At 43.1% G+C, this 14,150-nt stretch overlaps 1 protein-coding gene across 5 annotated transcripts in view; it reads left to right on the top strand.

Annotated features, from left to right (window-relative positions):
* Positions 1 to 14,150, top strand: part of PARM1 (prostate androgen-regulated mucin-like protein 1) — a 64,524-nt gene that overhangs the window by 28,510 nt on the left and 21,864 nt on the right. For all 5 annotated transcript variants that reach the window (XR_007356181.2, XR_012668012.1, XR_012668011.1 and 2 more), the window contains exon 2: positions 9,372 to 10,103. Coding sequence is in view for 1 of the 5 variants with exons in the window: in XM_048846635.2 (XP_048702592.1) it covers positions 9,372 to 10,103 (732 nt within the window). In the remaining 4 variants the exon portion in view is untranslated. The remainder of the gene's footprint in view (positions 1 to 9,371; positions 10,104 to 14,150) is intronic.

Raw genomic sequence — 14,150 nt, 5'->3', positions numbered from 1 at the left:
AATGGATGTGGCACAGCATTCCAGCGGATCCCAAAGAGCTTCACAGCAACAATGCACTTAGACAAGAGAAAGCCAGCAGTGGCTCCAGCTAAGACAGTACTGGCCCATGCGTTAGCAGATTCCCTAATATTGCAGGAGGAAGTTTTGGCAGTTGCCACTTGTACGGCACAAGCATTTGGTGTCCAGCAAACAAATTAAGCAATGAAGGTAATAGTTCATGTTCTATTGGTCGGCCTTGTGGGCTGCCTGGCTCAAGTAATGAATTCTTACCCTTCATTTTTCAGCAAGAGTGGGAAATCAGGTGAGTGGGGGGAACAATCCCTTTTGCTAAAAATTATAGTGGTCAGCTGGAGCCAGCATTGATTTCAGTTGTTCCCTGTGTGACACTAAGGGAACTCAAGTTCCAAAAACTGGAATGTTCAGGTACACTACTGGGCAGGAACCCCGGGGTGACCTGCGTCTTTTTCCAGATCTTGCACTCTAGAGGAATCTTCCCCACCACCAGTGTAAAGAAAAATGACACTTGGCTACTAGTATCTTTCAGATTTGCCAAGAGGGGAGTTTTATTCAGCTGTTTCCTCATGTTGAAGAAGAGTGAGTGGATCTCCATCATAAACCACTTATCCATGGCACTTCCTGTTTGCAGGTCCATCTGCTGGTCTGCACTTGCTCCTGGCTGAAGACTCAGTTTGTGAGATATATACATAGACATCTGCAGCTACAAGCCAAGGACATCATTCTCCCTTAATACAAGCTTGACAAGGAGCACCTTCATTATTTAATGAAATGTATTAACTAGCCGTATTTAATAATAAAAAGGAATAGCCCTTCTGGCATCAGAGACAGGATGTACAACCATGCTTCTTTCCCGCGCAGTCGCTGCAGTTGCCACAAGGATGTGGCATGGTTTATAAGCTGGAGGGGAGGAGCACTGTCAGGAGAGGACAGGGTCCACAAGAATCTCTGGACGGATAGAACCTACACTATGGAACCGTTTGAGGGCTGGCTGGTCTTGATTCAAGAGTTAAAGGCACAGTACACCCTGAGAGCTCTAAGACAGCAAACAATCTTGGCAACCAAACACTGTGTTGTTATCATAGAATATCAGGGTTGGAAGGGACCTCAGGAGGTCATCTAGTCCTACCCACTGCTCAAAGCAGGACCAATCCCCAATTTTTGCCCCAAATGGCCCTCTCAAGGATTGAACTCACAACCCTGGGTTTAGCAGGCCAATGCTCAAACCACTGAGCTATCCCACCCCCCTCTCTTTACTTAGCCTGTCTTTCCCATCCCTCACCAAGGGGTTTCACAGACCGGGAAACAGAGAACCCAAAGAGAGACCACTGCTCTAGAGAGTTCTGTGTCACGGGTCTGCTTTGCTCCCTACCGCCTCAGCCCTGGTGCACCTTTCTGTGTCCCCCTCCATCACCACGATGAAAGGGAAGAAGGAAAATAGTGGAAGGAGATTGTCCCACCCACTCACAGGCAGTCCCCAGGCTGAGATTTCCTTTGGCAACAGACCAACTATCAGAATAGCATCTTTGTTACTACAGACCTTGGGGTTTCCCTGAGTATCCCTGTATGGGTGGCCTTAGCATTAGCACCTCAACAGGCCACAAATGGACCGCATCAGCATGGTGCAACTGGGGAGTTTACCACCTGACCACAGTGTGGGAAAGTCTGTAGACCTCTGTCCAGCAGCCAGGCCATAAGACTCTCCTGCAGGGTGGATAAAAATCAATGATTTTTTTTTTTATCAAAAAAATCTGATTTTTTTTATAGAAAGGTTTTTTCCCCTCAAAAAGCAATCTAAAGATAGTTTTAATTAAGATACATTATAGCTCAAAGATATCTCATCATGGAATAGGGATTATAAATTCTAATTTCTATAATATGAGACAATATATTCATGTAATGTTTAAGAAAAGTTTTGTAAATGAGTTCCTATAGTTCATGGATTAGGGACCCAATTTTATGGCATATCAGAGGCTTTTGTATAGATTATTTAGGTTAATCTTTCTATCTACCCAATGGGACTCAGTGCTCAGTGTAGAAGATGCTTAGTTTTGCAGTTCTCAAATTGTGGATTTGCGTTTCCAGAGATAACATGCTTGTTAACAGCAAAAATGTTTTTAAATAAATAAATAATATAGAGGTGAGAAATAACAGACCTCAACCCTGTTGTCCCTCTGCAAATTTGTGTAAACCGAGTCAATCCCTTACCTCTCTCTCTAAAAGTGCAAAGTTTCAAAAAGTTCAGTGAACAGAAGATTGTTGGGGTCGGAATAGAGCTGGATAAGGAGAAGAAGTCTGGAGATAAATGTGAGAAGGGAGGGACAGGTAGCAGAAACAAAAGTGAAACTGTTCGAGCAGCATATTCCCAAAGTCTTAAGGTCTTTCTGAGTGTAACCTTCATTGATTTGAGATCTACCATACCATTCTCTCACTGGAAGAGAAAACCTATAATGGCAGCAGGTCGTAAAAGTGACCCAGTTTGGGAATAAGAACCACTCAAGAAATATATGTTTGCTGATGATGTTTTAAAGAAAGTCACACCAGTTAACTGGTGGAAGTCACTTAAGGACTTGGATTCAGAGACTGTTGAAGTGATAATCTCACTTTTAACAGCAGTAGTTTCTTCTGCTGGTGTAGAAAGAATATTTTCTTCCTTTGGACTAATTCAATCCAAATTGAGAAATCGTTTGGGACCTGAACAAGCAGGAAAGCTTGTTTTTCTTTTCCAGATTATGAACAAACAGGAAAATGAAGGTGAAGACGACTGAGTTAGCTGCAGAAAGCCAATAGTTTAAGTTTCTCCTGTTGACCTGGCTGACATGGTCAATTTAATTTTGGGCTGTTTTTCTTTAAATATTTCATTTAACTATTTTAGTTAAAAACAATTTTAACAAAAATGAACCTGATTTTAAAAAGCTTGAACGTTTAACTAAATTAAAAAATTCTTATGCTTGTTTTGTTAAAATATTATACATTTGCTATTGAGGAAAAAAATCCAGAATACATAACGTTGTTTTAGTTAAATAAAACAATTTAAATGTCTGCCTGGTGGTGATCTCCTCCTAATACAGCCTGGCAAGAAAATCCTCCAAATATTAACAATTAACCTGTTGAATTGGAGATAGTTCACCTCCCAATGACTTCATAAATATCTGCTTCAATTACATTTGGTAAATGAAATAACCAACAATCGTTTATTTTCTGACATAGCTGTAAAACTAATCTGAAAAGTTTTCAAAATAAATCACTTAAAAATGTATAGTGTGTACCTTCTAAAAATGAAACCTACATCTATCTCGGAGTTGTGAAGAATATGTATTGAGGTTATAACAACCAACAAGAATGCACTTTTATGTAGAAATCCATGATTAAATCGAGTCTTCCTGACTCAACCCTGCTCTCCTGTGCCAGTGACAGGACTCATTTCAAACCATCCCCCCCAGTTGATGCTCCTGCTTCTGGTCTCTGCCCAGTCACGGATGGCAGAATTAGCTGTTGTGTGTGTCTGTGGCAGGCAAGCATGAGAAAATGAAATGCCCTTTACAAGTTCAGTTTTAGAAATGAAAGAAAATGCTTTGTCATTTTCATTTGTGGTTACTGAGTGATTTTAAAAAGAGATGGTGATGCAAGAAGGTAATGCGAGGGGAAAAAATACATGAAGAGCAACACTTTTAACAACAGAAGTCTAAAGTCAGGTGGCCTGATTTTCAGAAGTCCTGAGCCTGCAGTCTGGCCTCAGTTAAAGTTACTGGGTGTTCAGCAAATCAGTCTGTTTACTTAGGAGGGAGATTTTCAGAAGCAGCAGAGGAATTTAGGCTCCCAGATTAGTGACTTTCAATAGCACTCATGTTCCTAAATCCCTTAGGTGCTTTTGACAGTCAACCCCCAGGAGCCTTCTTTGGGCTCTTTTAAAACCTTGGCCCTGGTATACACGTGTTTTGCAATTTCCAGTGGAAGTGTTAGCTAGTAGAAGACCACTAAGCAGAAACTACGTAGCACACATTTCAATAAGGAGGAGGGATTCAAAATTGGTGCCTTTTAAAATCCCTTCTACATTTAACTGAATCAGCCATAAAAACAAGTTGAACCCTGTTCTAAATCTGTAGCCTTCTGTTTGCGTGATGCTGAGAATTTAAAATAATAGCAGATGCCATATAATGGACCCAAGCTTGTTTACACTGTACCACCTTTTTCATATAAAAATATTAGTGCTCTAATTGTCTGTCTTCTGCTTTTTAATCCTGACTAAACCACTCAGCTCTCGTGCATGTGTTAGGCATAACTGATCTCTTACAGGGCGGAGGGGGACAGAACACCACGCCTAGTAAGTTTAACCCGCGGGGATTGTTAATGAGTTCTGCTGGAGTACAGCACAGTTTATAATTCAGAGGCCCTCACAAGTTTGAGTTATTGCGCCCTGCCAGCCCAAACGTAACGCTATTTTATTGGAGACAGCACGATAGATCGGACTGGTAGCACTAGAGTACGTGCAGTCCAGTCTAGCAGGTCTGGCTAAGGAGTGAGTGGGGGCTAGGGGGAGAGAATTATACAGCACTTTTCTTCCAGACATGAGGGCAGTTCACAAAAGAGGCAGATATGCCCATTTCACTGATGGAGAACTTGAGGCACAGAGAGGTGAAGTGAGGTGACTTGCCCAGAGATTAAAACCCAGGTTACCTCCCCTCAATGCCCCGGGGGCACAGTGCTCTGTCCCCTGAGCCACACAATCTTCCCCCAGAAGCCTCAAATGAGAGAGTCTGTGGGACTTTCTGCTTAAACCTCACCACCGAATAACAGTCTTGCGGCTGGATACCTGAGAGCAGAGATGCTCCTTGCCTGCTCAACGTTTCCTACCCAACAGTCAAGCTTTCTGTATATCTCAAGAGCCCTTGGGCTTTACAAACACTAATTGCAATACTATGTGCCGGGGTGCTGCTTGCAACAAGCGACGTAGCACGGACACCCCTGCAATTCCTCCTCGCTCTGCGTGTTGCTAACCAGAACCTCTCTTTGGTTTAGTAGGCGCAAACCTACGTAGACTAGTAAAAAATGTCTCACACACAAATTTTAGTCATCTAGATGGTGAAAGGAGAATATTGATCCGTTTCATCTTGTGCCCAGCATTTAAACATCTATGCAGGCTGCCATCCTATGGGGAACAGCGCCCTGCCCCCTTTGCTTTGCTGGACTCCTGCGTCAGCAATGGCAACAGGGCGTTACCAATGGGACCATTTTGCAAGTGTGAAGATTTGGCTGCCTTGGCTGCAGTTTTTAAAGGCTGGGTGACTGGTTTGGGTGGGAGCCTGAACTGGCTGCGTTCCAGCCCCGTATCAAGTTTTGGTTCAAGAGAGACAGCATCATAACAGACAAGTGCACAGTGACTCCTGGCTTAGAGGAGCACTGAGCTCTAAGACCCCGTGCCTGGAGCCCAGAGAGGAGTTTGGTTTGGGGATCGCCACAAAGCTTCAGCGAATACCTGAGCCTCAAAGGTTCCAGGTTCATCCACCACTGCTCTAAACAGCTCCTTTCCCAAGCTATGAGAGAGATGTAGGGCCAGACTGCATTCAGCAGGGGCACTGGTGGGAGGATACAAAGAGCTTTTACCCCTGGAGCCCTCCCAGTGCAGTAGTCATACACAATTGCAGAGCAGGAACGCTCTCCCCCAAAAGCCACTGCAGAAAAAAGGGACAGGAGACCGGGCCATAGCCACACACAGATACAGAGACATTCTGCAGTGTCCTATGCTTAATAATGAAGCAGCATGAATACTGCCCCAGTGTGCCTAGAAATTCCAGGATGTATTGCACCTCCCTGACACACAATCATTCCCCCCCCCCCCCACCCCGAGACTTCTAAACAGCTCTTCAGCGGGGATGCCCTTATGTAGTAGGTTCTGAAAATGCACCTCTAAACAGAGAGGAATACTTAAACTCACTCAATTTTTGCACACATTGGAACTTTTCAGCTGCAAGTCTTCCCACCCAGTTGACTTCAAGTCTAAATGAGATAATCAAATCAAGACAAGTCTGAAGTTTCTAACTTCCATCCCTTGAGTTATCCAAGAGCGAGCAAGTCTCTTTTTCATATTTGGCTGGAAAAATGACTCAGAAGTAACCACCCATGCGTTCTTCGTAGACCCATTTCCCCAATTCTCCCCCCATCATTTCTGGTCAACTTTCAAAACCTTGAAAGTTTTCTCCAACCAACTCTACTTAGGAATTTCACTTTCACATGAGACCAAGCATGGAAAAATTTCAGCTCACAAAGAATTTGTAATGAGCAGCTAAAAGAAGGATGTTATAATGGATGCTGAAACTTAACCTAGCAATTGCCACCCACACAGAGTCTAACTTGTAGTTAGTTAATTGTATTGCTTGGCGGTGCTTGAATGAATGTGACTCCACAGCATTTGAAGCGCTGCTCTGTGGATATAAATAAATGAATGTCACAAGAATAAAAATTATTCCCATGTAATGTAATGTCTGCATGTTCTTTCTGTAGCCAAACTAACACAAAGGAAGACAATAGAAATTGGTCAACATTGAATTTGGCCTAGTAGATTAGAGGAAAAATTGAAATCTGCTGCTGAGGAGAAGAAAGAAAAGTCTGACTCATCTTTCCGCAAAGAAAGAAACAAGGAAGTGGAAAGGGGTTGGGGCAGGAGGATACACTCTGTTATTTCCAGGTGCCCATCTTGCTGAATAGGTTGAGTTTGCTACACAGGTGCTGAAATGCTATTTGCTGAAGGAAGCTGTTGGCCAGAGAGACTGAAGGAGGGGGTGTTGGTAAATTAGATGTTCTAGAAACTGTAACTTTGTGTTTTAATCATTTCTGAGGCACACCAGGAATGAGCCAATTTATTTCCCCAAGTCTGTGCATTCTTAAGTACAAAGAGACTTCCTGCAGCGTTATTGATAGCTTCAAGCTTACCATGGTGTAACAGCCAGTGTAGCCCTCTTAAATATTTTTCAGTGTAGCTCCTATACCGGTTACGTCCCCCAGAGACTTTGCAGCTAGTATGGAGGGAAGTCCTACAGAGGTCATAACTTCCCTGACACCTGGTGCTTTTGACCATGCAGTCCCAAAATGGAGACAGCGCTATCCTTTTTAATAGGTGTGCTCTCACAGATACAAACAAAAAGTCTGCCAATCCAGCATACATAAACACCATCTGGATTTGTGTGTAATTCTGGCTTGATGCAATCAGAAACAAGCCAGCATCGTAAGGTAGATGCGTTAAACCCATGGCTAATGCTGGAATTCAGGTTGACAAGATGTGTCAAGTATTTGGGTGCAGTACTTTGTGTGGTTTGCTTATCTATTGCAGTGACAATGCATCCATCCTGTACTTAAGCCAGTGAAGAACAGGTCAAAGGCTACAGAGCTTCAGTGAAAGGCCATTGTAGATCAAAGTAATATGGGAGTGCTGGAATTGAGTACATGCAGATTTTAGAAATGAATGTTAATATTTCTTCAGTGTGCAGATGAGTGAATGGGTGAGTTTGCATATAGTGTAGTACTCCTGGTATACCGAGCAGGAGGCTAAATATTGCACTGTTGGCAAAATGCAATACAGGACTTTTCTGTTTTGCTTTATAATCAGTTGACCTGAGCTGTGAAGCTCGCTGCCATGGGGCTCTTTTTGCTGGGTAGATGTACCTTCTGCGTTCCAGTGGAGAAAATCAAATTAAGTGATAACATTCAGTTTAACTAACTCTCCATCTTCACCTGCAGTGGGCAGACAATGCAAGCAGCAGGGGACGATGTCTCTATTTTCAGACCTTAAACAGAAGGAAATATTTCAATTGATAATTTGCTGCCCTCTGATTTTGCCGGACTGAGTTTAAGTGACTGTGTTCCAGAGAGAATAGATTCAACATGGCAATAGCATTCTTATTATCATCACAATATTTTTATCCTACACTTGGAATGAGTTATTTCTTGTTCATGTAACTTAGTTAACATTGGTCTAAGTTTACTGGCATATACTAGGCTTGGCAGAATATTTATTTTGTTAATGTTTATTTTTAAGTATTTTTTGATTATAGATTTAAATGTTCACAAATGTGGGAAATTACGGGGGGGGGGGATCAGACAATTATTTAATGACAGTAGATGCTGAGATTCAAAACGTTAAAGCTTGATAACAGTTCAGTTGGCAACTTCCTATGTCAAAATCTCCAAAGTAAATCAAACTGTAATGCTCAAGCTGGTGTGCTAACAGCGGTGGTGATACAGACTTCTCACTTTGCCTATCTGTAAATTCTGAGTAGTGGAAATATGGTTTCATCAGTTTGTCTGTGTACTGTGAAATGGCTTACTGACCTTTACCAATAAAAATCAAATCCTAATTATACAACTATGGTTCATGTAAAAGAGCTGCTTGCCTAAGGATGGTTAACAACTGTGGAAAGCAGGATGCATAGACATCCTGGTGGAAGATGGTCTCAGAATAAAAACAGAGGCAAAATCATCAAAATACTTCACTCTCTCATGCCATCAAACATAGCTGCTGCTTTGTCAGTCGTGGCTACAATGCCAGCCAGCACCTTGCAATGGCTCAGGATCTAGCTTAGGATCAAGGGCTCTCCTCTTGGGGCCTGTCTACACCAGGAAAATGACCCATTGTTAGTGACTATCAACAAGAGGTCCCCACTGGCCTCAACTGCTGGCTGCTAGCGTACCTGGGGCCAGGCTGTTTTCAATACAGTTATAGAAGACATGGTAAGACTCCCTAGATTTGCTAGTACTTTCCCTAACGATGGAAAATGGTGTTTGGCATGGTGTGTACTAATAATCCATTAGGTGCTGGTCAGAAGAGAAAACAGGCTGTAATATAACTCAAACACGGTTGGTAGCAGGCCAGTAACATGGCACTGAGCAGTAGCTTTGGGAAGAGAACTTTGTTCACATGAATGATATCCAGGGTAGTTTTCTGTATGTTAAAGACTGTCTCATAAGTGTCCTTTCACAGTCGGACAACACCCTGTTTAATGGCTGTCAATAACAACTCTCTTGGATCCCTTGAACTATTATCTGAAACTCAGAGCTGGTTCAAATTTCAAAATTAAAGCAGGGAAACAAGAAGTGCCCCCAATTGGATATAAATGTAGTGGGAGGCAAACAAACAAACAAACAGTTTCTTTCTTTTACAACATGATTTTTCATTTGTACCATCTATTTCAGTGGTAACTGAAATCCTCCTTACTTCAGGCAAACATCCCTTTCAAGGATGAGTGTAGTAAAACTGTAACTGACTGGCCATTCATTCCAAGCCCTTCGCTATGTGCTCTTATCACGACTGCAGCTTGTCACAACGATTTTCCAATGTTAACACGTGTGTGTCTTCTCCTCAGGATTGAGTCTTCACTCTGCACATTCAGACTTTACATCCTCTCTCAGTCCTTCTGAGAGAAATACTCTTACGTCAGAATCAACTCAAACCGCTGTCCCCGTCACCCTTGCTGCTAGCACAACAGCAGACAAGCTACAATCAGCAACAGCGACCACTTCAAGAGACAAAGTCACCTCAAGACCAGCAGAACAGGGCAACACCATAATCTCCTTAGGCACCACAAAAGAGTTGTCAACTGCCACGAAACATCTTGCCTCATATACAGAAAGAGCAGATGTTTCAGCCACCAGCCCATCACCGTCATCAACCACTGGGTCAGAATCAACAGCCACAGAACACATCTCCAGGACTTCAGTTGCCATCCTGACAAATACAACAGCTCCAGATACAGCCACCCCTTCCACAACAGCTCCAGATACAGCCACCCCAGCAACGACCTTCTCTCACCTAACTAATACCTCGTCTTCATCGTCATCGGCAGGTTCTTCCACACAGACCACCATTACAAATCAAAACACAATCCAGCTGCCAAATGCATCCACGGCAGCACCTGCTACAGAGGATGCCCCTACTAAAAAGACGCCCACAGAGTCCCTCTCATCAGGCCCAGTGATCAGACAAACATCTCAAGTAACTTTGGCAACCAAGTCTGTCGCAGAGGCCACCTCCCCTGAGAGCACCACTTTCTCCATAGGAGTAACCATGGAAGAGGTCCAGCGGGCTTTAAGTTCAGGTGAGGCAGATGATTTAGTATGTGAGTTATTTATGCTGTCACCTTTAGTGCTTCATTTCTCCTGTTATTTGGGGGGGAGCAATGAGGGGGGAGGCAAAGGGGTGAGAAAAAGAGCACTCCCATCTATGCATTGGAAGGGCTTTCAGGTTACTTGTAATATTGACAAAGTTACTCAGGAGCTACGGATCTGTGTTTTATGTACATCACATGGTATAGCCTTATTATGAATCTCTTCTACACCTGTGATCCCTTCATAGAAAGATGTTTTAACAGTGACTGGGTATATTCTGACAGGTCTGACCCCAAACTCTAAGTTTTAATAAGAATTTCACTTCCTACACTCTAGACTAGTTGACCACAACATATCTGCTGACCATAGATATCACATTTTCTATTGAGAAAAGACACTTTTCCTTTTCCCCATGGCCAGTGAACTTAGAAACCTTTCTGAGAGTTATCCAATAGCTTTTCTACACACAGTTTTAAGGTTTGAAATCTCAACCTGCCATGGTTAGATAAGTACCCTATCCTACTAGAGAAATTGAAGAATTCATGGCTTTCTAATGGCATACAACTTCTTCTCATCGTGATGGATGAGGAATTGGACCTTAAACAAATCACTGGTTTAAGATTAAATACAGTCAATGCCAGAGCTCAAGACAGGTGAAGGGAAATTCCCCATTTATGGAGGAAATAACATGACAACATTCTGGCACAGGCTTTTAATGGCATCTTAGATGTTTGGAAGGTCAGATATAATCACCTACTAATCCATTATCTTTAAAATTGGTCAAAGGTGCTTTGCGTGTACACGTATATACACCACATATGATGATGTCAGCATGGCAAGTTGCCCTATGAAGGGCTAGTGTGAGAATAGACTGAGGATGGTGTGAATCAATGTGGATTCCCACGATCAGGATATTATCTCAATGCCCTTCATTATGGGCTACCTTACTCATTTCAGACCGATTCTTTCCTGTCCTCTCCATACCCAGCATGCTGTTTAATCCAGTAACTTGATGTACAGAGTGAGACATTTTAAAACTGAGGCTACAGCAAGCTTCATACAATCTTTCAAACTTGTTTGGTGGCATTTTCCCCTCCAATCTCATTGCCGGTGGGGTGGCCTATTCCAAGGGCTGCAGCCATCATAGTTCAAGGAGCTGGAGTTAGGATCATTCACTTTGACCAGTTACCAATGGGAAAAACAACAAAATAAAGGCACGTCTGCCAAACTGAATTCTCTCCTGCTCCCTTGCATTTTAAATAAAATACAGTGTCCATGCAGGTGATACCTCTAGAGAAAAATCAGTCCCCATCACCCTGAAATCTGGGGGAGTCCTACAGTGCTGTGATGTATTAGTGTGTATTTTTTCTTCTGATTAAATTTAGTCTCTGCAGCATATTCCATAGCATTAAACATCAGCTACAGGGATGATTGTGAGTTGTGATACAAAGTGACCCTTTTAAGAGAGGGCACGAAAATAGTGGTGCTCTAAAGACACCAATAAACAGCATCTCATTTGTAGAGTGCTCAAATGCATAATTCAGCACTCTCCTGCGTTACAGCACCAAGGAGCTTATTCATTGAGACTAGAGATTAGTAGGTGTGTTGTGAACCATCCCAACTGTATAAAGAAAGAAGAGATGGAGGCATAACTGGAATATGGATCTGGATGCAAAAGTCCCCAAAGTTCAGGGGTTGAGTTCGTACCATTTAGTCCCAACTCATATTTAATTAAAAAAAAAACAGACTCTAGATGTTTCATTTCATTTAGTTTCATCGCATTCCTTTAGTCATTAACTTTTCTTCCCCCTCATTAAGCAGAACAAGTGGGAGAGATCTCTGCCTAAAAGCCAAAATGTAGAGTTAACAGCACATTAAGGCTGGATCATCAAGCCCTGTAAAGTAAAATAAGAAGTTATGATTGCTCTGGCCCAGTCTTTGATCTCCAGTATATTTTATGGTATAGGTTGACAGCATTATGGGTACATTTGAAGGGGCAGTATAAAACCACTTCCTACATGCAATGTAGATCAAAGTAATATTAGGCTGCATCTTTATGTTGCATAAAAGCTATTTTTGGGTAGAAAGGGTCTATTTTTATTTTAATGGATTTGTTTTGGGGGAACAAAATAGGCTATTGGGAGGGGATTTAAAGTAATGGATGCAAGTTCTGCTGGTTTTGCAAGACAAACTCACAGGCAGACAGTCTGGGTCCCAGACCAGCATGCTTCGTACCAGCACAAGCCACTGCACGTGCTTCCTCCACATTGCTAGCAGACATTCCGACCCATCCTCCCCTACGCCCCCATGTCTCCTCAGTACAGGGGGAGAGACACCGTGAATCAGCCACCTGAATTTTTGGTGGGATGGTTACATACAAATCGCAATAGTTTCAAAGGTTAAAGCCAACATTCATTCCTCAGCCCGTCGTTTTCCCCAGCCAAATCTGAGTGCCTGCCGAGTCCCACGCTGCTGTGACTAAGTATTTTCTGTCTCCATGGTTAAGAGGAGCTACAATGAGTTAACAGGAGGAATTCTCAGACTTTTCTTTCCCCATGCAGAAGTCCAGTATCTTCTCCACTTAACTGCATCGGCTAATTGTGGCTCCCCTTGAATATAGAGCACACAGACTAGCAGCATGAGACTTGCCAGTTACGCTGGCTTTGTGGACCCGGGTGTCCACTCAGTCTCTCTCCAGCCCCCCAAGGTGGAAGGCATTGATTTACAGAGAAGAGCATGAGAAGTCTCTTCCAGTGAGAGAGCAGTCTTCGTTTTTTCTGTAGGAGAGTCTCAAGATCCTAGAACCATAGGACCTGGAGCCATGTTTCAGAGTTGATTTTCCTCCTGTGTTGTCAGAAAAATATATTCAGACACTGCCATTAAACACTTTTGCAGCTGGTGTCCTTTGGGGCTAAGAGTGTGGACAGAGGTGCCGTACACCAGAAGGAACGAGTGATCTCTCCTCTACACACAGACATTGTGTGGTGCTGGAAAGCCAAGGTGGCTGAATGAGATACACCCAGAAATGGATCTTGGCTGCTGCTGCTGGGTCGCAGTTGGCAGTGGGTGTGTGCCCATTATGTGGGAAGAGGGGGAAAAATAAGTGTTACTATCCCGGTAAAACAGAGTAGCAGCATTGCCACAAAATGACAATGGGGGCAGAGGGGTTATTTAAAATAACCTAGGACAACGATAAAGTCTACAGTTTCAAATGTGCTGTGTGAATGTAGTTAAGAGGCTGAAGTAAGATGGGCAACTTGTTGCAGAAGGAAGCCCTGGCTGTCCTTAGCAGTAGTAGGTAAAAGTTCATTCTTTCAGCGTACAAAAGAGGACACCCAGCTAACCATGGTGTCATGGGCATTGGCATGGCCACTTCCACATTTCCCAAGTTCTGCCTGCCTCAGCTGTGCTGAACCCTCTGCCCATCCACACCTGGAGCCGGACACTTGCTCCCTCTTTCTCAGAGGAGGAATCTTTGTCCCCAGCAGTGAGAAGGGGGGACAGAGGAGCCATGTAAGGGAGAAGAGAGGAATTCCTAAAGAAAAACAGAGCAGAGAAGAAACTTTGTCAGGGAGAATGGGAAGTGGAGAGGAGACCTAGCAGGGGCTAGCAGATGTGAGGAGCTGTGGCAGAAATCTTAACAGGTCTGCAGAAGTCACCTATTTGCTAGATATTTTGTCCAAAATTTTTCAGAGTAGCTAGGGAGTCTGGCTGCTCAATTTTCGGCACCTCACAAATAGTGCTGATCTCTTGCCCTTTGAAAATCAGGCCCTTCCGCGTGTCTCACGCTGGGCACCCACAGTCACCAGTGGCTTCTGAAAATCTTGGCCCTAATTTTTGAGATTTTTTTTTATAAAAAACTGTATTTTGGGGGGACCCTTTTGAGCTCTTAAAGTTTTATCTAAACTGCTATATAAGCACTGAACAGTGTTTTTGCAAAATCATTTCCCTGTGAAGTAATTACTGCGTGCGCAGAGGACTGTATGCTTTTGTGGATTGTTTTGGGATGGTTCAGGTTGGGGGTAGGAAGTCGTGAG

The sequence above is a fragment of the Caretta caretta genome, chromosome 4, assembly GCF_965140235.1.
Source record: "Caretta caretta isolate rCarCar2 chromosome 4, rCarCar1.hap1, whole genome shotgun sequence".
In the NCBI taxonomy this organism is placed as follows: domain Eukaryota; kingdom Metazoa; phylum Chordata; order Testudines; family Cheloniidae; genus Caretta; species Caretta caretta.
Note: the sequence above shows the minus strand (reverse complement) of the source record. Positions and strands in the feature narration are given on the sequence as shown.